Raw genomic sequence first — 23,086 nt, 5'->3', positions numbered from 1 at the left:
TTATTTGCCTCTTCAGACACACACTTCTTGCTCCACATGCAGGCTCCATAAGAACAGCTCAAGTTAAATCAATGCCAGAAATGTGTGGATTAGTTACGTTTTTACCAAGTAAACAATTTTAATCGTGTCTATTGAGAATCTCTTTCAAAAGGGCTAAATATCCTTACTCAACTCCACTGAAAGTAAATAGGAACTGAAAAGCTCTGAAAAGTCGGCCTTGGATAATTAGGCTAGGTAAATGACTAATTAAGGCTTAGTCTGCAACACGAAGAGTGGTATTCAGTTCCAGTTTTCCAGATCAATTAGGGACCATTTTTAGAGTGACAGACATTGCAGTTCTATTCTGTATTTAGAACAAAGCTGCAATTAACATAGCTGATGGCCTCTAACATACTTTTTCATATAGCCAAAGGGGACAATATTCAACTCTAGTTGAACTTCTTTCTTGTCCTAAAATGAAGTTCTCTCAAGGCTGGTTTACATTTGTAACAGGTTATTAAAAGTAATTGGTTACAATGCACTAACTTCTGAAAAAATAAAGGATTTTACTGTTTTTGCTTTGCTTTGTCATTATGTTCTTATATTCTTAAACTAGTACATGTAATTGATTTCAATTTAAATCAGTATGGGAATCACCCACAAACAGAGAGTAGTTACAATTGAGACGATTCAAATACTCTTCCTTGCTCAGAACTATGATATACCAATGAATTAACGCTCCAGTCCTACTGCACACTGTACATCCTTAATCCACAACACAATTAATTGCAACTGAATCTGTTCAGAATCTGGTGGGGTCAGGCCAATAGTTGTAAAGTGATATGGACACTAAGACAGTAAAATTGTGGATACTAAGACTGAAAAAGCAGGCAAGGTTCTTTGGGTAGATGTGATATCTTTTATTCAAGCAATTGATTAGTTGGAAAAAAGAACTTTTTCCCCAACTACTCAGTTGGTCTAATAAAAGATATCATGTCTACCCAAAAGAACCTTGCCTGTCTATGTACTTAGACCAACATGACTACAACCAAAAACCCAGCAACATGTAAGACTGAAAGGGTATTTTATGAAGCTGGGTTCTCAGTATCATTTACTGCATGCAGTAAACATGTCCTGCTTAATTAGGCTACAGCAGGGGTGGGCAACATACAGGGGTGGGCTGTATCTGACCAGCCAACTAATTCTATCTGACCTGCGGCCACGTTTTGGGTAGATCTGTATTATGTTTGCTAAACACTAAACAGGCTGAGAACCGCTACTGTGCACAGCCCCTCTGGCTGCTATGCTTGCCCTTGCCCACCGTGGGCAGCAGCACTCTGGCTGCAGTCTGCATCAGCCACTTGCAGCAGCAGGGAGAACAGCGTGTGATCAGGGGCATTGTGTGCAGCAGCCATACACAGCAACGGGAGAGGAGTGAATGCACCCTAGGCTGTTATGTGCACAAAAGGATGGCTCTGACTCTTGCCTGATGCAAAGCAGCCTAGAAACATCCAGCAGGGAGGTGAGTGGCAACCCCACTATCTTCAGCCCCTGTCCACACCCCTCCCTGAGCCACCCTGAGTGCTGGGGGTCACGGCCAAGCAGCAGGCAGACATAGGCTGCTCTTCCATGGAGCAGCAGCAGGGCATGTCGGGGGGAGCATATGCCTCGGGATCGCGGCAGGGCAGATGGTAAAGCAGGGACTATGCGGGGGCTGCAGCAAGTTTTCAGGTGGCACATGCTCCCCTTATGCCCTGCTGCTGCTCATCCAGGTGGGGCAAACCCGCTGCTTGTCCGTGAGCCATGGGGAAGCTGGGCTGGCTCCTGCCGCTGCGTGTCATTTGTCTGGAGGCAGCACAGGGGCTCAGTCATGCACCAGCCCCATGCTGGCTGGGGTCATGGTGGGGGGGGCATGGAAGGTGCTGGGACCAGGGGCTGCCTTTCATCTGGCATAGTCCCAGCTCTGCCTGCCCAGCGCAGATCCTGGGGCACATGCGCCCACCCCATGCCCTCCTGAATTGGCGGCGGGAACAGTGATGATAGTCACTGGCAAGCCACCACACAAGCAGCTCCTGGACCGGCAGCGCGCAGCAACACGAGCTGCTCTACCCCCTCTGTGGCCAGTGCTGCACTCTGCGGGGCAGGCAGAGCCAGGGCTGCGCTCCAAGAGGCTAGCCCCAGCTGCCTGCTGCCGGGCTGCGCTCCACAGAGCATGTGGAGCCAGGGCTACACTCTGGGTGGCTAGGGCCAGCCACAGCCCAGAGCATAGCCCTGGCTCCACCCACCCCACAGAGCACAGCCCAGCAGCAACCGGAGAGCAGCCCTGGCTCCACCCACCCTGCGGAGAACAGACCAGTGGCGCGCAGTGGTGCGAGCCGCCGTACCCCCTCCCTGGGCAGTATTTGTCCCAGCCCAGGTCCCAATTCCTCCCTCGCTGTGGGAGCATTGATCTGCCCCACTCATGCCCCTTACCTCCTCCCTCCACAAGACTTACCAGCTGGAGGCAGCTGTGTCCTGTCCAGCATGGTAAGGACTGCTGCCTGTTTAGTCTATGGCCAAATCTCCGAATCGGCACTGAATCTTTTGTGAATCAATTCAGAGGCTTCTAATTTGATTCAGACCTTTTAATGGGTCTCCGATTCAATTCGGATTTGGAGATTCGGCTGCTGAATGGGTCCAAATCTGCTCTGAATCGAATTGGCTATTGAAGCTTCACACAGCTCTATTGTCCACCCAGGCCTTAAGAGCCTCTAAGGATGGAGATTCCACCACATCTCAAGGTAACCCGTTCCAGTGCTTCACCACCCTCCTAGTGAGAAAGGTTTTCCCTTCCTAGACTTCCCTTGCTGCAACTTGGGACCACTGCTCCTTGTTTGGTCATCTGTCCCCACTGAGAATAGTTTAGCCCCATCCTCTTTGGAATCACCCTTCAGGGAGTTAAAAAGCTGCTAATTAAATCCTCTCCTCAGTTCTCCTGAGAAACTAAAAAAGCCAAATTCCCTCAGCCTCTCCTCAGAAGTCATGTGCCCCAGCCCCCTAACCATTTTGGCCGCCCTCTACTGGACTCTCTCCAACTTGTCTACATCCTTTCTGTAGTGGGGGACCCAAAACTGAACACAGTACTCCAGATGTGGCATCACCAGTGGAGAATAGAGGGGAATAACCACTTCCCTCAATCTGCTGGCAATGCTCCTACTAATGCAGCCCAGTATGCCATTAGCCTTCTTGGCAACAAGGGCACACTGCTGACTCATATTCAGCATATTGTCCACTGTAACCCACAGGTCCTTTTCTGCAGAGCTGCTGGCCAGCCAGTCAGCCCCCAGCCTGTACTGGTGCATGGGATTGTTCTGTCCTAAGTGCAGGACTTTGCACTTGTCCTTGTTGAACCTTGTGAGACTTCTTTTGGCCCAATCCTCCAATTTGTCTAGGTCACCATGAATCCTAGCCCTACCCTCCAGCATATCTACTATTCCCCACCCCACATCTTGATGTTATCTGCAAGCTTGCAGAGGGTACAATCCATCCCATTTTCCAGATCATTAATGAAGATATTGAACAAAACCAGCCCCAGGACCAACCCCTGGGGCACTCCACTTGATACCGGCTCCCAACTAGACATCGAGCCATTGATCATTACTCGCTGAGGCCAACAATCCAGCCAGCTTTCTATCCACTTTACAATCCATTCATCCAACCCATACTTCCTCAGCTGGCTTGCAAGAATGCTGTGGGAGACCATATCAAATGCCTTGCTAAAGTTAAGGTATATCATGTCCACTGCTTTCCCCACTTCCAGAGACAGTCATCTCATCAGAGAAGGCAATCAGGTTGGTCAGGCATGACCTTCCCTTGGTGAATCCATGCTGACTGTTCTTGATCACTTTCTTCTTCTCCAAGTGCTTAGAAATGGATTCCCCAAGAACCTGTTCCATAATTTTTCTGGGGACAGAGGTGAGGCTGACTGGTCTGTAGTTCCCTGGATCCTCCCTTCTTCCCTTTTTTAAAGATGGCCACTATTTTTGCCCTTTTCCAATTATCCGGGACCTCCCCCAATCACCATGAGTTTTCAAAGACAATGGTGAGCGGCTCTGCAGTCACAACAGCCAACTCCCTCAGTGTCCTCAGATGCACTGCAGCTGGCCTCATGGACTTGTACACGTCCAGCTTTTCTAAATAGTCTCTAACCTGTTCTTTAGCACCAAGGGCTCCTCACCTTCTCCCCAAACTATGTTGCTCAGTACAGTACTCTGGGAGCTGAACTTGCCTGCAAAGACCAAGATAAAAAAGGCATTGAATACTTCAGCCTTGTCCTCCTCATCTGTCACTAGGTTGCCTCCCCCATTCAGTAAACGACCCACACTGTCCCTGACCTTCCTCTCATTGCTAACATGCTTGTAGAAACCCTTCTTGTTACCTTTCATGTCTCTTCCTAGCTGCAACTCCAATAGGTTTGCTTTCCTGATTTCACCCCCATGTACCTGAGCCATATTCTTATACTCCTCCCTAGCCGTCTGTCCAAGCTTCCATTTCTTCTAGGCTTCCTTTTTGTGTTTAAGCTCACTGAAGAGTTCTCTGCTAAGCCAAGTTGGTCACCTGCCATATTTGCTATTCTTCCTGCACATCGGGATGGTTTGTTCTTGCACTCTCAGTAAGGTTCCTTTAAAATACAACCAGCTCTCCCGGACTCCTTTCCCCTCAGACTGGCCTCTCAGGGGATCCTGCCCATCAGTTCCCTGAGGGAGTCAGTCTGCTTTTCTGAAGTCCAGGGTCCTCGCTCTGCTGCTGTCCATTCTTCCTTTTGTCAGGATCCTGAACTCGATTATCTCATGTTTACTGTTGCCCAGGTTGCCATCCAATTCTACATCCCCCCACCAATTCTTCCCCATTTGTGAGCAGTAGGTCAGGAAGAGCATGGCCCCTAGTTGGCCTCTCCAACATCTGCACCAGGAAGTCGTCTCCAGCATTCTCCAAAAACTTCCTTGATTGCCTGTATTGCCCTCTCAGCATGTGTCAGGATGACTGAAGTCCCCAATGAAAACTAGGGCCTGTGATCTGGAAACTTCTGCTAGTTGTCTGAAGAAAGCCTCATCTACCTCACCCTTCTGGTCTGGTGGTCTATTGCAGACACCCACCACAACATCACCCTTGTTACTCTCCCCTCTGACCTTAATCCAGAGACTTTCAACAGGCCTATCTCTAGTTTCACTGGAGTTCCAAGTGATCATACAGCTCTTTTACATACAATGCAACTCCTCCTCCTCTTCTCTCCTGCCTGTTCTTCCTGAACAGTTTATACCCAGCCATGACAGTGCTCCAGTCATGTGAGCTCCCACCACGTCTGTTATTCCAATCACGTCACAGTTACCTGACTCTGCAAGGACTTCCAATTCTTCCCCTGCTTGTTTCCCAGTCTCTGTGAATTTGTGTACAGACATCCAAGGTCACTAGCCGAATGCCCTACTTCCTCAATAAAATGAGGCCTCCCCGGTTGTCCCCTTCTCCTTGTGCTTCCTCCAAGTCTCCTGCTTCCCCACTTACCTCAGGGCTTTGGTCTCCAACCCTCAGCGAACCTAGTTTAAATTAGGGTGGTTATTTTCTAATTGTAGCTAACGTGAAGCTGTGTTCAGTTCTGTTGTTCTCCTATCTGTACATGTTATAGTATTCAATATACATGTAATCTTAATATATTATTAGGTTTCAGCTAAGGTTGTATTAGAGTAAGGCAGCGATTATCTTGAATCACCCATAACTGTTTGCACTTATAGTCAATGGTGAAGAATTAACATTTGACTTGGTTTGTGTTTTTGTCCTCCATTCAGAAATGCTAAGAAGCAAGGAAGCCCAGGTCTGGACAGACAATTACATATTTATATTTTAAAAGAAGTCCAACACCTAGCTAATGAAACTACTATGCAGGAGAAAAAAACAGCCTCTCAGATGAATGAATCTGCATATCTAAAAGGACACAAGATTGCAGTCTGGTAAATATGCATTTTCAGGGGTTAGGAAGTTACTGGCATAGTGTGAAGCGCCCAGTAGAAATGAAGGGTTGGCATGTTAATGGCCAGACTGCCTAGAGAATATAGCTTTTGCCTTCAGTCTTCCCAAGTAAAAGGGAGTGGCTGAGTCCCCAGCTAAGGAGGCTGGGTAAAAAAAGCTAATAAGGAAATGCAGGAGGCCCTGATAGAAAGGGTCAGAGCCAGAGATTGCATTCAGATCCCTGAAATTAGCTAAGGATTGCATTTTTGGATTTAAGGTATAAGGTAAGAACAAGTCAATGTTTTGGTATTTCCTTTTGTTTGTGTACTCTTATATCTGTCTGTCTCTCAACATATGGTCACCGGTTTGTTATGCTTATTCTGCTTTTTAATAAATATTTTTGTTGTTTGCCTCCTTACTGGTTGCCTATGACTTCTGGGCGGGTGATTTCCCAGGATGACCCTCTCCCTGGAGAGGGAGACATATAATTTCTTCTTTCATTACTTAAAAGTGGGAAACCACTTGATGCCAGCAGAGATCACTCACTGTAGCCACAGGGTCCAGCATAAGGACAGAGGAGCTGAAGTGTGGGATCAAGAGCTCTCTTGAAGCAACCTTAGTCTGCTCCTTGGAGCCAGTGGCAGGACAGCGGGAAGAAACTCAGAGCTCTGGAGGTTGCCCGAGGACAAGTTTGAGACAGAAATATCCACACCAGTAAGGATGCAACTTCCATCTGTCCAGCACAGCACAGCTTCTCGCCAGCTGGAGACTGACCCGGCACTTCAGCTGAGGAGTGAGGGCTGGGGAGAAGCAGGACAAAAGCATGGATGCAGCTCCCACCTTCTTGGCCTCAGTGCAGCTCACCTCTGGCTGGAAGCCACACACATGCCCCGAGCAGGGAGGTAGGACAAAAAGGTAGTGTTGATGGTGCAGCTCCCAGTTGCCTGGCCCTGGCACAGGCAAATCCTCCTTGCTGGTAACACGCTGCCAAAGCCACCTGGCCATGCCAGACTGGAACTGGGTTGTTTCAACCTATAGCTTGAAAAGGTTGCTAGCCTCTGCTCTACAGCTTTATTCAGTCCTCAGTTACAGGCCTCAGATGCAGTTCTAGCCCGCTGGAGGGAGCAGTAGAGCCGAAGATCTGCCAGTCTGATCTCTGCTCCCATCTTAAGGCCATATTAGAAACCTGCACAACTGGTACAATTAGCAGAGCCTAGCGCTTGTTCTATTAGACAAACAGGGTTGCAAATTAGATGCAGCTGCAGAGTTATTCAAGTAAGCTTGGAAAGCAATAGCTGCCAAACTAGTGATACAAATCATCTACTTCCATGAACATATTTCATTCAAACCATTTTAAAATGTTGCTTGCCTCATGCTTGAATGAAATGGTTTGAGTGCAAGAAATACCCCGGCACAGACAGAGACATTCTATTTATGTCATGTAATGAACTGAGAAAGCTGGATTTGCACTTTGGCTGGCACCAATATCCACAGACAAGTCACTTGACTTCTGTGTCTCTTGCCACCCCCAACATTATATGTATGAAGAAACAAAGAAGACCACGACCCCAAAATTCTGAAAGTGTATGATAATCATCATATGTTTTTAAATATCTGTTTTGGCCCAAGTTATTGGTTACTTTACATATATTTGAAAAAAAAGATAAAAGAGCTGATCCAAAGTGTTCACAAATTAGTTTAGCCTAATGGATTATACTACATCTAAAACCTACCAGGAGGTAATCAGTGTAAAGACAGCCATAGACCACAGCAGTAAGGATAAAAGTTACTCTGTGATACCACATACATCTTGATGGTTCCATTAATTAAAAAGAGAGAGAAACTTTCCTTGTAGAAGACATTAGGGTCTGGGATAAGCAGTGCCAGAGACAGACTTGAGAGAGATTTATACAGGGCTACCTTAGCAAGGGGCATTCCTTTACTGTACAGCATTTCTGTGTCCCCCGCTTCCCCCCCAATGAATCAGTAGTTGGAAGGGAGCAAGAGAAGGGCTCTTGTTGAATCCCTGAAGCTTATTGGCCATACACTAGACTAGCTAGAATTCTGCTTTTTTTTTTTTTTTTTTTTACAAGCCCAATATATGATTGATTTTTTTTCAAATTACATGTTTTGAATGGAACTTTATTTTACAGAAAAAGACTATAAAAGCATTAAGGACACAAAGTAAATCAACTTACTTTAAAGCAAGAGGTATTTACCCATGTTGATCTAAAGTCAGGCAGAAGGCAAGCCTGGGGGGCATCTTAGAAACTAATTGGTTGCCCTTATTTTAAAGCAAGAATCCTGATATTCATTCTACAAAATAATATGCTGAGTAGACAAGCAAGTTTTACTATTGCAGCTAACACTTACCTGTAAACAATTCTCTCTCTCTGCAAATCCTCCAGGCCACAGCATAGCTCTGCAGCATAAAAAACAGCTCTTTTTTCATCAAAGCCAAGATCTCCCATGTTGTATATATGAAACTTCAAATCTCCTCCATTCATAATGGTTAATACTAAACATAGAGCATCCTTAGTCTCATAGGTGTAGCATAAACTAACCTGAAGACAGAAAAATATTTTCTATTTAATTCATGAACCCCAAATTTATTTTTTTCATCTTTCTAAGTTAGTCAGTATGTAAATCATATTTGTAAATAGCCAAATAGGCAATACATAAATTCTGCTAGTATTATTTTGGGCAACCAGTCACTTTCATTTTTAGAGAATTGGGGATACCCCAACTAACTACAACATCTTTAGATTTGGCATTATAGATTCCAAACCATTTTTTAGTCTGGACAGAAAAGATACAGGATAATTTGACTTATGTCCAAATTATGGACATGAGGTATGTCCATAATTATGGGTATGAGGTACCACCATCTCTTATTGGTGGTACCTCAGCTGTCAGTCCACATGAATAATGAAAACAACTTGTATTTATACCATCTTTTATAGTCATTCTACAAAACAGTGATATTACCTATTTCTAAGTCTGCACGCAAGAGTTATTTTCTACCAGGAGAAATCATCCACCGTTAGAAATGATTCCAGGAGAGGAAGCAGTACATTCCACTCAGCCTGCAACTGCCCTCTCTCCCGTGCTCTTCATGCCTTTCTAAAACTAGGGTGATCCTGGTCTGGGGAAAGTCCAGTTTCCAGTTTGGCCTGGTCCAGAGTAAGAAGCAGACAGGAGGTTTGCAATACCGCTCCCTCTGTTTGGTTCCAAATGTCTGGGAGCCAAGCAGACTGTGCAGCAGGGCATAGCCTCCTGCCCACTTTTCACTCCAGGTTATCAGATGTTCAAGGAGCTGATAGGGAGCAGCTGGTGGCTGCTCCTTCTCTCCTGGTCTACAGGAGGGGTCAGAGCAGCTACTCCTCTCCCCTACACCTTCTCCAGGTCAGGGTGACCCCGGTATATGGAAGGCACAGGAGCCTTTTCCTACAGCTCTTCCCCTCTGCTAATCTCTGGAAAGAGTTAAGCCACTGGGAAAGTGTACAAGCATTCACTCTCCAGGAGTGACTTCTAACTGATTGGAGGTGGGTTATTTTTCTCCTGGGACTGCCATTTTTTCTCTGGGAGCAAAAGCTGGAATGTCTGTACACTCATGGTGTCTATCAGGAGAATTATAATTCTCCCAGTAGAAATGGAAAGTCTATACATGGCCCAAATAAGACTTTGAGAAACCCAGAAAGGCTACACAGGAATCAACTGCAGCCCAAATTATGTAACTCAGAATACTCAACTTCTAGACCCTTACTATAGCCACTAGATGATTTTTTTTTCTTGGTTACAGCACCTATTAGTAGCAAAATAAAGATATGTATTAAAACCAAGTATCACTTCTTGCACTGTTTGGCAAACAAAGTGAAAAAAGTGACTTTACAATGCCAAAATGTTGTATAGCAACTTGTATTAAAAATAAATAAACCTAAAAGTATTTAATTGAATTCAAACAAACCTAGCCCGTAAAACATCAGGCAATGACAAAGAGAGGGAATAATGAATAACATAAAACCCTCATTCATACAGCCAATTAAAAGATGAGACTGACATTAGGATTCACAAGAGGAAAATAAGTGTATTTGTCCTGTATAAGAAATTTATTTAATGATATGAACTAGAGAAGCCATTTCTCCTGGCCAAACTGAAAAAGGAAGTCAAATATCAGTGTAAGATGGCATGAAGACACTGAACGTTGGCTAGAGACATGTACTCACCCCTTTAGATGAGTTCTTGGCTCTTGTTTTTACACAAGTTAATTGACTTGGCTCAAACAACCTAACACTGTGGCATCTATACATTTCACATTTGGCCTAAAAAGGAAAACACTTCGCTCTGTGTGTTAACACATGCTGTGCATGTTAACCTAGAGCCCAGCATTTACTAAGATGTTAAATCAGATTAACAGGCAGCCTATTTTAAGACTGAAACTGAGTTGTATAAAGGACTAATCTGAGCATAGCATATACTGAATCCAGGCTATGGTGAATAGTGGTTCTCAACCTTATTAGACTCCAGGCACCCTTTATTAGATATGAAGTACCCCTTGGAAAATTCTTGCTCTTAGCTTGCTTCTTTTTTTCTTTGACTATGGAAAAAATAATAAAGCAATTCTGTTGCAAATAACTTGGAAAGACCACAGCAGGTCAGAATGCTTTGGGCACTAAGGATTCTTATTTCAAACCTCAGGGATTTTCTTACAAAATGTGTCTGGATGCTTGCACATCTAGCAGTGCTAATACTAAGCAGCACCCTGCAACACTCTTAAAAGCATCTTGTAGCACCCCAGGGTGCCAAGGCAGTCAAGGTTGAGCATTGCTGCTTTAGAATATTAAAAAGGAAGGGCACGTTGGCACTTTATAGACTAACTCTTTCAGACAGACATAAGCTTTTCACAGCTAAAGTCCTACAGCCTACTTTTGCCTAACATCAGATTAACACAGCTAACTAACTCTTCTCTAGAGTATTAAAAATACAGAAGAAAGGTCTCTGTGGTAAGATATTTTATTGAACCAGCTGTTAATGACCCTTTTCCATTCAAATGGTCTTAGAATCATAGAAAATTAGGGTTGGAAAGGACCTCAGGAGATTATCTAGTCCAACCCCCTGCTCAAAGCAGGACCATCCCCACCTAGATCATCCCAGCCAAGGCTTTGTCTAGCTGGATCTTAAAAAACTCCAAGGATGGAGAGTCCACAATCTCTAAAGATAACCTGTTCCAGTGCTTTAATACCCTCTTTGTGAGAGAATTCTTCCTAATATCTAACCTAAACTTCTCTTGTTGCAACTTGAGACCATTGCTCCTTGTTCTATCATCTGCCACCACTGAGAACAGTCTAGCTCCATCCTCTTTTGAATCCCACTTCAGATAGTTGAGGGCTACTATTAAATCTCCTCTCAGTCTTCTCTTCTCTAGACTAAATAAGCCCAGATTCCTCACCCTCTCCTCATAAGCCATGTGTCTCAGCCCCCTAACCATTTTTGTCGCCCTGTGCTGGACTAGCTCCAATTTGTCCAAATCCTTTCTGTAGTGGGGGGCCCAAAACTGAACACAATACTCCAGATGTGGCATCACCAGTGTTCAATAGAGGGGAATAACCACCTCCCTTGCCCTGTTGGTAACACTCCTACCAGTGCAGCCCAGTATGCCATTAGCCTTCTTGGCAAAAAGGGCACACTGTTGGCTCATATTCAGCTTCTTGTCCACTAACACCCAGGTCCTTTTCTGCAGAGCTGCTGCCCAGCCAGACAGCCCTAAGTCTGTACAAATGCATGGGATTATTCTGTCCTAAGTGCAGGACTTTGCAGTTGTCCTTGTTGAACTTCATGAGGCTCCTTTTGGCCCAATCCTCCAATTTGTCCAAGTCACTCTGAATCCTTGCCATACTCTCCAGAGTATCTACTTCTCCCCCCAGCTTGGTGTCATCTGCAAACTTGATGGATGTCTCTATGCCATCTTCCAGGTCAATGATGAAGACATTGAACAAAACCCACCCCAGGACCAACCCCTGGGGCACTCCACTTGATACCAGCTGTCAACTAGACATCAAGTCATTGACTACTATCCTGAGCCCAATGCTCCAGCCAGTTTTCTATCCACCTTACAGACCATTCATCCAGTCCATTCTTCCTTAGATTGCTTGTGAAAAAATGTTGTGGGAGACAGTATCAAAAGCCTTGCTAAAATCTACTAAAACTTGTTAAAAACATTCACTGGTCTCCCCACGTCCACAGAGCCAGTCATCTCATCACAGAAGGCAATCAGATTGATCAGGCATGACTTGCTCCTGGCAAATCCATGCCGACTGTTCCTAATTACCTTCTCCTTCAAGTGCTTAGAAATGGATTCCTTGCTCCATGGTTTTTCCAGGGACTGAGGTGAAGCTAACTGGTCTGTAGTTCCCTGGTTTCTCCTTTCTCCCTTTCTTAAATATGGGCACTATGTTGCCCTTTGCAAATCATCTGGGACCTCTCCTGATAGTCATGAGTTTTCCAAGATGATGGCCAGCAGCTCTGCAATCACATCAACCAAACTCCCTCAGCACCCTTGGGTGCAGTCCATCTGACCCCGTGGACTTGTACACATCCAGCTTTTCTAAATAGTCCCTATCCTGTTCTTTCACCACTGTTGGCTGCTCACCTCCCTCCTAAACTGTGCTGCCCGGTGCAGTAGTCTAGGAGTTGACCTTGCCTGTGAACACTAAGGTAAAATAGGCATTGAGCACTTCAGCCTTTTCTGCATCCTCTGTCATTAGGTTGCCCCCCATTCAGTAAGGGACCCATGCTTTCCCTGATCCTCCTCTAGTTACTGACTACATACTGACTCCCAATTATACTGATGGTCTAATAAAAGATATTGCCCCTGTGCCTTCTCCAACTCTCCCCCCCCGCAAAAAAAAAACAACCCAACAACTTGCTCATTATTCCCTGGACCACGACCACTTTCCTACCCAACTGCAAAAATAGAGACAGGTTTAAAAACAGGTTTTTCTCCTTGAAGCAACAATTTTTTAAAATAATCAAAATGACTTATCCATGTTAGCCTGTACACATGCTGTACAATACGGCAATATCAACATACTTTTGGGAGGAACTCTGAGCACTTATTCCCTCAACGTGCGACAGGGCAAAAGACTTCTCACAATTCTGAAATGTCGTCCTACACAGACACTAGGCAGTAAGAGCACTGGCTAGCTCAGTTATAAGTAGCAGGGTTGGAGTATTATTGTAGTTGTGATGGTGCAGGAGGCACGTGAAAAATCAAGGGTTTTTTGGTGATATCTTTTATTTGACTGACTGCATAGTTAGGTGATATGTTAGGCAAGCTTTCAAGCATAAGAAAACACAGTGCTTCCCAGTTAAGGTGTCAGGCCAATCTGCCTGTGCAATCAAAGGACTGGGTTAGAATGAAGTTTCAACCTAACCAAGTTTCAGTCCTAGTTATAAACAGACTTGAAACAAGATATATTCACACAGTTAAAACCAATAATATTATATGGACATAGTCATGGTACAGTTTCACATCTATAAATATGACAGGTCTTTACATTTCTCTGCCATACCAGCTAGACAACTACAACTCCCAAGTGACCTAGAAATCTGACCTAGCCTCTAATTCTTCAAGATACAAACCCTATGTTTGAGAAATAATGAAACTTCTTTAGATAAAGGCAGACAGAAAGTGACCACTTCATCAATTTTTCATCAGATCCTATATTGATAAATTCTGTAATGCACAAGTTAGTCTTGAAAGTTAATTGGCTTTTGTTTTACAAAGAGCAATGCATTTAGCTTTTATGAGGTAATGCTCACTCGTGTGAACTAATAGGGATAAGGATTGGCCACAGGATCAGAAGGGTTTGTACCTCTTATGTATTTTAAGACTAGAAGGGACTATTATTACCAGGGATCCTGATCTTCCCTGATAAGAAAAAATATAATAAATCACAAATTCTCTACTAAAACCCCCCATATCTGTGATTAAAATGAAAGGCCCCTCACTCCCCCGTACAGCCCCCACGGCTCTATTGGTGCCCCTCACTCCTCCCCCACAGCCTCCTGGCCCTGCTCATGCCCCTCACTACTACCCATGGGCCCCCAGCCTTGCTGGTGCCCCTTGCTCCTCCCTGACAGCCCCCAACCCTGCTCATGCCCCTCACTCTCCTCCACAGGCCCCTGGCCATGTTGGTGCCCCTCAATCCCTCCCATAGCCCCCTGCTGTCTACCCAGCCCTGCCAGAGGGGGCCCCCAGCTGCTGCATGTACTCCCAGGGAGGGAAGGGGGAACCCGCATCCTTCACATTTGTGCATGGGGTGGGCACGGGCTGCCTGCTGCAAGTTCAGGCAGCCCAGCAAGTGTGACCCGGTGCTGCAGGGAACAGTGGGGCCATGCAGGGATCCCGTTGCCGCTGCGAGGTTTGCACTGCCCTGGCAACGTGTCCCCTGCCCACACGGCAGCAGTGGCGCAGTGTTGTGCCCCTCACTGCTGCCACGCGCACAGGGGACTTATTGCCAGGGCAGTGTGGAGCTTGCAGTGGGAAGGAGCTGCTCTCTGCAGCCTTGCTGTGCCGCTGCAGGGAACAGTGGGGCCATGCAGGGATCCCGTTGCCGCTGCGAGGTTTGCACTGCCCTGGCAACGTGTCCCCTGCCCACACGGCAGCAGTGGCGCAGTGTTGTGCCCCTCACTGCTGCCACGCGCACAGGGGACTTATTGCCAGGGCAGTGTGGAGCTTGCAGTGGGAAGGAGCTGCTCTCTGCAGCCTTGCTGTGCCAGGTCACACCTGCTGGGCTGCGGAGGCCCCAGGAAAGGGCAGCAGGGTAGGGAGCCCGAGCCCAAAGCAGGCAGTTGTGCCTGCCCCATGCACAGATCTGAGGGGTACAACTCCCCCTGCCCCCCAGGAGCATGCACAGTGCCAGGAAGCTGGTCCCACTTCCCTGCCCCCTGGACAAGCTGCCCGCGGCCCTGTCCATTCCCTGCCAGGGTGCTGCAACCACGCAGTGTGGCCCTGGGCCCCAAACCCCACCCACAGCCTGGCTGAGTCTCAGCCCCAGCCTCAGCCCTGCCCAACTCCCTCCCTGTGGGGGCCTCAATCCCCTCCCCTGTACTTACCTGCAGGAGCTGCTCTCCAGGCTGCCTGGTAGCCATGTGCACGTACACACACGGTGCCCCCTGCCTGACTGTCCTCCTGCCGCTTCCCCCCAGCCTACTGCAGGCTGGAACTCAACTGGCCTGCACAGAGCTCTTTGCAAAACTGCAAAATTTGTGGGTTTCTCCAATAAAATGAGAAATCTGCATTTTCCTCCAGTAAAAAGGTAAAATCCTCAGTTTTCTATTTTTTCCATGGGAAACGGAAAACCCAGATCCCTGGTTATTACATAATCTGTCCCATGTGACAGAGGCCATAGCATTTCACTAAACAGTTCCTATAATCAAGCCTAGAAATACAGGTTAAACAAGAACTTATCCTATAGGAAGGTATTCTGTCTTGATTTAAAGAGACTTTGGGAATGAAAAATCCCTTATGTGCCTTGCTATATTGTTCCATTAATAATTAGCCTCACAAAAATTAGTTTATTTCTAGTCTGAAATTGCTTAGCTTCAATTTCCATCCATAGCTTTTGTCTGCTAAAGGACTGTATCTGAAAGTTTTCTCAGTTAAGGTGCTTAAAAAGCATGATTAAAGTTAACTCTAAGATACTTCTTTTGGATAAATTAAATAGATTGAGCTTCTCTCTCTTGGTGCAAGCCATGTTTTCCAAACTTCAAATAATTTTTTCTTCATTTCACATTTAATTTTAAACAGACTATTTTTAGAAAGAAAAGTATATTTAAATTTGATTTTTTAAACCTCTGTTTATCCACCTTAATTATTGAAACGCTTTCTAGGTTAGTACTAACACCTTTAAAAGGATTTGGACACATTTGAAAAAGTTCATTGTGACCACAGTAAAATACTTTTTTTTCCCGCAACAGGTGAAAATCTGACAGAAGTTTTATATACATAAATAAAATAAGACATGTTGCCTGTGGACCATGAAATACTTGACGGTCTACTAAATGGGTGCATTTCAGATACAGGGGACACTTACAGATTGTATTACACACTCCAGATTTATAACAGTTTGAAAATCATGTATGTGAAAAGTTTTCACAGTTGAAAGGATCTTTACAAAAAAGGGCTGCAGTAATGCCTCTAGAAAAATAGGAATAAAGGCAAAAATGATAAACATATATACATATTTCACAAGGCCAAAAGTAGATACTTACTACAAATCTACTATTCACTTTTTCTAAAATTATTTTTTCATTTAAAGCCATTGATTCTCCTTTTCTCTTCTTTATTCTTTTCTTTTCTAGCTTTTTACAAGCGTACATTTTTCCTGTTGCCCGCACTTGACAGGCACATACCTAACAGAAAGGGGAAAGAGGTCTCAGAATGAACAAAAACTTAAGTTTATAGTTCCACCCCCTTAAATGCTCTCAGGACAAACAAAACACAGCAGAGCTAATTAAAACTGGTCCCTGGACAGAGAGAGAGAGAGAAAGAGACAGCATGCATGAAAACGCTGTGGGGGGAGGGGAGAGCATAATAAAAATTAAGGATAAAAATTGTTTCAGAGGAATACGCTGTCTTTTATCCCAAATTTGTGTTTGAAGGTAAAATATTAATACACACATACATACACACACCCACCCACCCACCTTTCATTGGGGTGAATAAGTCAGATTAAAATTCATATCCAATGCAAGTAGATAAAAGACCCTATTCATGGTGTCAGTAATTCTGTCCTTTTACATAACAATATTATTAAAAATACATAGAAAACAATTAAATAATGAAACAATGAAAACAATACATTGAACGAAATAAATCTGAAATTGGCCACGTTGAACTATTATGGTACTAAACAAGAACTGAATTACATTCTCACTCCAGAAGAAGCATTAAATGGAAGACTGCAATGCTTTTTTAATAATTCAGTGATAGATTTTTTTTTTTAATTCTGGTGCAGAACTTTATTATCAACATTTAGGATACTAATAATAATGTTTAGAGTAATCAATCTTTTTAGTTTGGATCAACTGTAATTAATTCAAGTCCGTCATTTATTCACTGAATTAGGAGTAACAAGTTACCTTTTCCCCATATTCCCTTTAAGAAATGTCTAACAAACAGAGATCTCACAAGACTCACCTCTCCAAATCCACCTTTGCCTAGTACTCGGTAATGCCTAAACGTGTGCTTGGTTACTGGTTGCCTAATTGACAAAAAGAAACAATTAGTCTCTAATTTCCTGTTACATTATTTGTTTTTCTTTCACAGTCCTGTTTGTCTCTATCTATTCCCTCCTATCATGTAACTGGCACCCAACTGATTGGTAAATTAGAACAGAACCAAGTGCCATATAAACAGTGTGCTTCTGCTCATGGACCCCGGATCCCTCTTATGGTCAGGAGGGTGTTCTCTGAAGCAGAACCAAAGGTTTGTGATCTTTTTCACTGGTGCAATTCACAGTTTGAGAATGGATTTCCAAGTATTTCAGCATAAGATTTTCTGAAGAGTACACAGCACTGATTCAGCTTTGCTCCCAATGAAGCTAACAAGATGTTAGCTTTATTTGCCAGGAGATTTTGTGTTTCAAAGGAAGGTGTTTGGTCTACTGGTCTGCCCAAGTTTCTAAGTTCTCCTCCTGGCCCTGCCATTAACTCAGCTCAAACCAAGTTTTTCAATGTTAAATTCATATCTAGACACCTGGAAGCTTAAATGAGTTGGCCTCATTTCTAAAACTGTTGAAGAGCTATCAACTGACACTGACTGATGGAACTGAATGGTGATAGCACTTAAAAATAATCAGGCTATTTATTTAATTGCTTAAATATAGAGATTGAGAAACCTAAAAATAAGCTCCCAATGTTTTTGTTTTGTTAATCCTGATCCCTACAATTATGCAAGCCACTTGAATTGCACTGCAGTTAACCTTACTGTAAAACTGGCTAAATGCAAAAAGCCTGATTAATGTAATTGTCAGTGATGTGGTAGTACCAAGAAATGCCAATTAGTATCAGGACCCTATATATGCTAGAAAGTATACAAGTGTACAGAAAAGATTTTTAAGTTTTCAGTAGTTAAATGTAAAGTGAGATCATGAGATATTTTAAGTATTAATACCACATGATCCCAAGCCCCACTAGGGCCCACTTGCCTGTACCATCCACCCAATCCATCTCATTTTTCAGACTGTGAGCTTCTCAGGCATGGACTGTCATTTACTAAGTTTTGTAAAAAGACTTAGTACAACAGGACTCCTCTTTGCTTTCTGACACTGCTGCAATATATAAATGTTAACTATAACAACTTACCTTTCTAACCATTTCCATTGTAAAAACCGTGAGAAATGTATGCTTTCTTGATAAGCCTCAAATGGTCTTCCGCTTAAATAATCATGAACAACTCTGAAATAATAAGTCCATTTAAAAATAGGAAAAGGTACATCATCATCATTGTATTCCACAGTGGCTTTACCAAGATTGTACTGTTTGCACCCATGGCAAACGTAGCAATGTCTAAATCACTCCAAGGACACTCCAAGGAACTAATGAAAAAGTGGAGCTATACCATTGGTCAACCACCTGTGACTGTGGCACAGAGCCTCAGACTATGCAATACCTGTGGCAATGCCCAGTGCTCAAAGGCATATGTGCAATGAAAGTTCTTGCAAAATACAATAAACAAGCACAAGCATGCGTAACACATGGTCAAACATGGTGTGGAGACACAAGAAGACAATGCCCGCGTTTGCCTCAGACAAGAGATAAGTTTGCAGAATGGCACTGAGAAATATACCTGATGATGCACTAATGAGTAAAGAAGTAAGAGCTCTAGTTATTTTAACAGGAAAGGAATTTGTTCTCTAAATACCCAAGAATTATTTTCAAACTGAACCATCAGAACAGCTGATTTTAAAGGGTTAGGGGTAAAGGCCAGGGGAAAGATGAGATTTTTCTCCTAGAATAATTTAGGGTATGGAAGCAAGGGTGAAGGATCTCTCCTCCATTCCTGCCTTCCAGTTTCTGGACACAAGGTCAGGGTACCAAGTGTGGAGACACAATAACAAGCTGCTCAGAAGTGCTTCTAACTTCTTCAAGGCATGTCTGATAAAAACAGGATGCTATTATCCACTGACTTTTCACAAATAGACTGCACTGAATAACAACAACTATTTTAGAGCTTCTGGTCATCAACTGCATGTTAAAGGGCTGCACTTTGACTAGATCACAGGCTTCTTGTAAATCAGGACCTGAAATTACTGAAGTGCCCCTGTTGTGCTTCTCCTTCACCTATAAAACTTACCTAAAAATAGCAACATAAAATTACCCTGGCTGCATTATCCAACCTCTGCCCACAGTTACTTTTAGAAGCACCATTTCACAATTTAATGGAAAACTCCCCACCCACTCTTAAAATCTGTGTGTTCCATGTAATGAGTTCATAGGTCTCATTACTGAGAATGCAAAACTCAAAAAGCAGTAGATGCAGAATTGTACACTTCATTTACAGAAGGCATGAAACTGTGCCCACAAAAAAAAAAAAAATGTCCTGTTTGACAAAACCTCTATTACTTGTACAGAATAAACAGGACCTCAGTTTTTAAGATGTTATCTGAAAGACCAATCCAAAGTTACGTTGCACAGCATACAAGTTACTTGCATCAAAAGAATACAGGACTCTACAATTTCAGGGATATGAACATGGGCTGCTAAAATGATAGATCTATAAATAATAGCCAGACATCTGCAACATTCCCATCAGACTAAGCACCACAGTATAAGGGGAAAGATAAAACAGCCCCATCCTTCCTGTGGAGCTCAAGAAATTTACTGGAAGCAGGGAAGAGGATGACCTACATGACAGGTCATCCACTTTACTTAAAACTTCTTAATACGGTGTACTTCACAAGTCTGTTTTGATCTCTTATTCTTAGATTATTGTGCAGCATAGTGTTTTGAATTTCCAGGGAGATGACCCAAGCTGCAACAAACATGTTTCATGCAGACATGATCAAGCATGCCTTGAAGAACCAGTAATATTAGAAATACAAAGGCTCTACAAGAGTTGAAACATTTGAAGCATCACCACTTGAACTGCAAATTAAACAAAACTGAGCTTGCCATTCAATATTAAGATTAACTAATGTGACCAATCCTTTAAAACTGGATTTTTAGCTACAATGATTCAACATCACTGTTGGCCACAGTTTCATGATTTCTAAATAGGCATTATCTGTGAAGGAATACTGTCATCCTAAAGTCCAATTATAGTTTTTGAAATATTAGTTATATTACACCTTCCCTGTGTCTTCACAAGGTTATTTTTGTGATTTTTACATTTACTTTTCTGAAAGGGAAAAACCCACTACAAGCCTAGATGGAAACAACAATTGTATCCATAACAAAATAAGCTGGTATGATGCAACTGTTACACATCCCCAATTCTGTAGCAGTACAAATGTGGCAAAGCAAATGCACTGCATTTATATCTATTTGATTCAAGTGAACCAGTGTACACAGTTGATGCCAGGGGACAGCTACCTTCTCCTTTTCAAATGGGTGGCCTTTTAAAACAGAGGGGGGCAATTATTTCGGCCAGAGGGCCACTTACCAAGTTTTGGTGAGCTGGTGAGGATGTACAAATAAAATCTTGTAGAAGATTTTATTTTAACAAATTATAAATAAAAAAATCATATACTAAAAAAGCAAAAAGCAAAGATCTACTATAACATATTTTAATTTTATTTAAAAAAAATAATCTTTGTCCCAATTTATGTTTTTTTTGAGTAGTGTATATAGAGGCGATTGCATAATAGCTCAGATATACCCCTGTATACTGGGGAGAGGGGTGCACATCTCTGTGTGTTGTGGGGGGGAGGGGGGCATTGCCCATACACTAGATCCTGGGAGCCAGCTGGGGATGGAGGGAAGGAAGGAGGGGTAGCAGGGGGTACACGCAGCAGAGTTTGCCAGGTGGTGAGGTGCAGGTGCAGTCCACACCCTTCCCACCCCCATCAAGCCTGCAGCTGCCCCACAGCACTCTGCATGGGGCCAACCCTACCTGGGCCAGCCCACACTATGCTCCTGCTGGCACCCACCAACGGCACCGCTGCAGCCATGCATAGCTTCTCAGCCGGGCTGCTCTAGCTGCTGGTGAAGTTGCCAGAGTACTTGCTCAGCTCCTACCACTTCCAGCAGTTCCTCCTCCTCCTGCACTGCTCCAGGCAACAGGATTTACAGGGAAGCAGTGACAGACATGGGGACATATGCTAGGTGCCACAAACCCAGCCAAGTGGGGTGGAAGCTGCAGCCAAGCAGTTCTTGCTCCAGCACATGGGGCTTCAGCTCCAGCTTCCAGCCACCTTCCATGCACTCTGCCCACCTGGCACGATGAGCAGCCACTTGCAGGCAGCTGAGTGGGTAGAAGGCATCCCCACCAGGAAGCTGTGCACACTGGCTGGGGTTGGGCCAGTGCCATAGGCGGATGCAGGCAGTAGATTGGCACAGTCTGCTCCAGGCGGGGTTCTGCCTTGTAAGGAGCGCTATGGGGACATACGTGAGCCAGATGCAATCAATTGGCAGGCTGAATCTGGCCTGCGGGCTGTATTTTGCCCACACCTTTTGTCCATGCTCTCTCTCTCAGCTGAGCACTGGCAGATGCGTAGGAGCTGAGAATGTCACTTTAATGCCTTATTTGAGTGAGAGAGCAATAGGCCAAAAATGCACTTAAGTATCTTAAATTGAGATCATCTTCTCGGCTGAAAACTGCAAAATTATTTTATAACGCAAGCATTGGACTGCTTTCCTTTTACAAAAAATGAGACGTTAGTAACGGATTTGGTAACAGTTTATAAAACACCAGAAGGAAGCTACCCTCAACACACTTCTGTACTTCTGTAAATCCTGACTTGTACATGAGGAAGTTATATGCAGCTCTACCACTCAATTTCTTTCCAACTCAGGACAACTACTTATTTGGTAGGATTATTTACTATCTTCAATGTCATGAAAGAAGCATCAGAGTTTAAATTACAAAAAAATATGTATATATAAAAATGGAGGTACTGCTGAAGCTTTTATAAATATTAAAAGTAGAATGAAAATAATGTTTGCTAAAGACCTGCCAAAAAAAATTACATTACTTCTAGTCCAATATAAGGAAGTAACATTTCTGGAAATTTTGAAGGCATTGGAGGAAGGTGCACAAAACACTAGATTGGTCTTTTCTGTCCCCTGGCCCCCGCAAAAAAAAAAAAAAAAAAATGCACACAGAGAATGCTGCTAGGCATATTTATGAAATAAATAAATGTAAATGCTACAGCATTTACAGTTAGCAACAAATATATATAGTATTAGAGAAGGAGCTGTACACTAAGATACTTATGTACATTTTTGTCTGTAGTTATCTCACTAAAATAGGGAAAAAATTAAAATGTTAACAACAGAAACCATCAAAATTGTGAACTTGTAAGCAAGAAAGTTAAATCATAACAAGGGTTCTGAAATAGTATCTAAACAGACCTGTTTTTAGAAAAAAATTGGTAAACAAATATTCGCATACATATTCATAATAATATGTGATTGATACAGAGCCTGGCCATTCTATAATATAACTTAAACAGTTTAGTGACCAATATAGCATGGGAAATACTAATTGGATTTGAGTTTTTCCTTGTAGTCCCAATAATCTCAACCTATGTAAGAAAAATGCATAGTATGCGATTCAGAACTTTCACTATGACCTCAGGAACTTAACTGAACTGAAGATTTGCATGAATTGAAAGAACTGGAAAACTTGTTGCATGTTAGCTTCTTTGTTTATTTTGTACAAATATTTCCAAACATTGATTAGTTCCTTTAGCATCTAACAGAAGTTGGAGGAAGCCAGCAGATAAGCATCAAGAGTAAGAGACTGTACTATATAAAGGCCTTGCAAATTCCCTGAAGAGGTTCTGATTTTGCAGCATTGGAAAAAGTTTTCCAAGTGGCTCGGAGCATGTTCCCTGAGGGCAGGGGGTCCCTCATCTTGGCAGCGTGGCTGGTACAGGGCTCCTGGTGGCAGTGGCAG

At 43.5% G+C, this 23,086-nt stretch overlaps 1 protein-coding gene across 1 annotated transcript in view; it reads right to left on the bottom strand.

Moving 5' to 3' along the window:
* GRK4 (G protein-coupled receptor kinase 4) overlaps positions 1-23,086 on the bottom strand; it is an 87,735-nt gene that overhangs the window by 26,800 nt on the left and 37,849 nt on the right. The window contains exons 6-9 of the mRNA XM_025214078.1: positions 18,331-18,423; positions 17,165-17,228; positions 16,237-16,377; positions 8,335-8,525 (exon numbers count right to left, since the gene is read on the bottom strand). Of these exons, the coding sequence (XP_025069863.1) occupies positions 8,335-8,525; positions 16,237-16,377; positions 17,165-17,228; positions 18,331-18,423 (489 nt within the window). The remainder of the gene's footprint in view (positions 1-8,334; positions 8,526-16,236; positions 16,378-17,164; positions 17,229-18,330; positions 18,424-23,086) is intronic.

The sequence above is a fragment of the Alligator sinensis genome, unplaced genomic scaffold (assembly GCF_000455745.1).
Source record: "Alligator sinensis unplaced genomic scaffold, ASM45574v1 scaffold1094_1, whole genome shotgun sequence".
NCBI lineage: Eukaryota > Metazoa > Chordata > Crocodylia > Alligatoridae > Alligator > Alligator sinensis.
The sequence above is the reverse complement of the archived record's forward strand: the minus strand, read 5'-3'. Positions and strand labels throughout refer to the sequence as shown.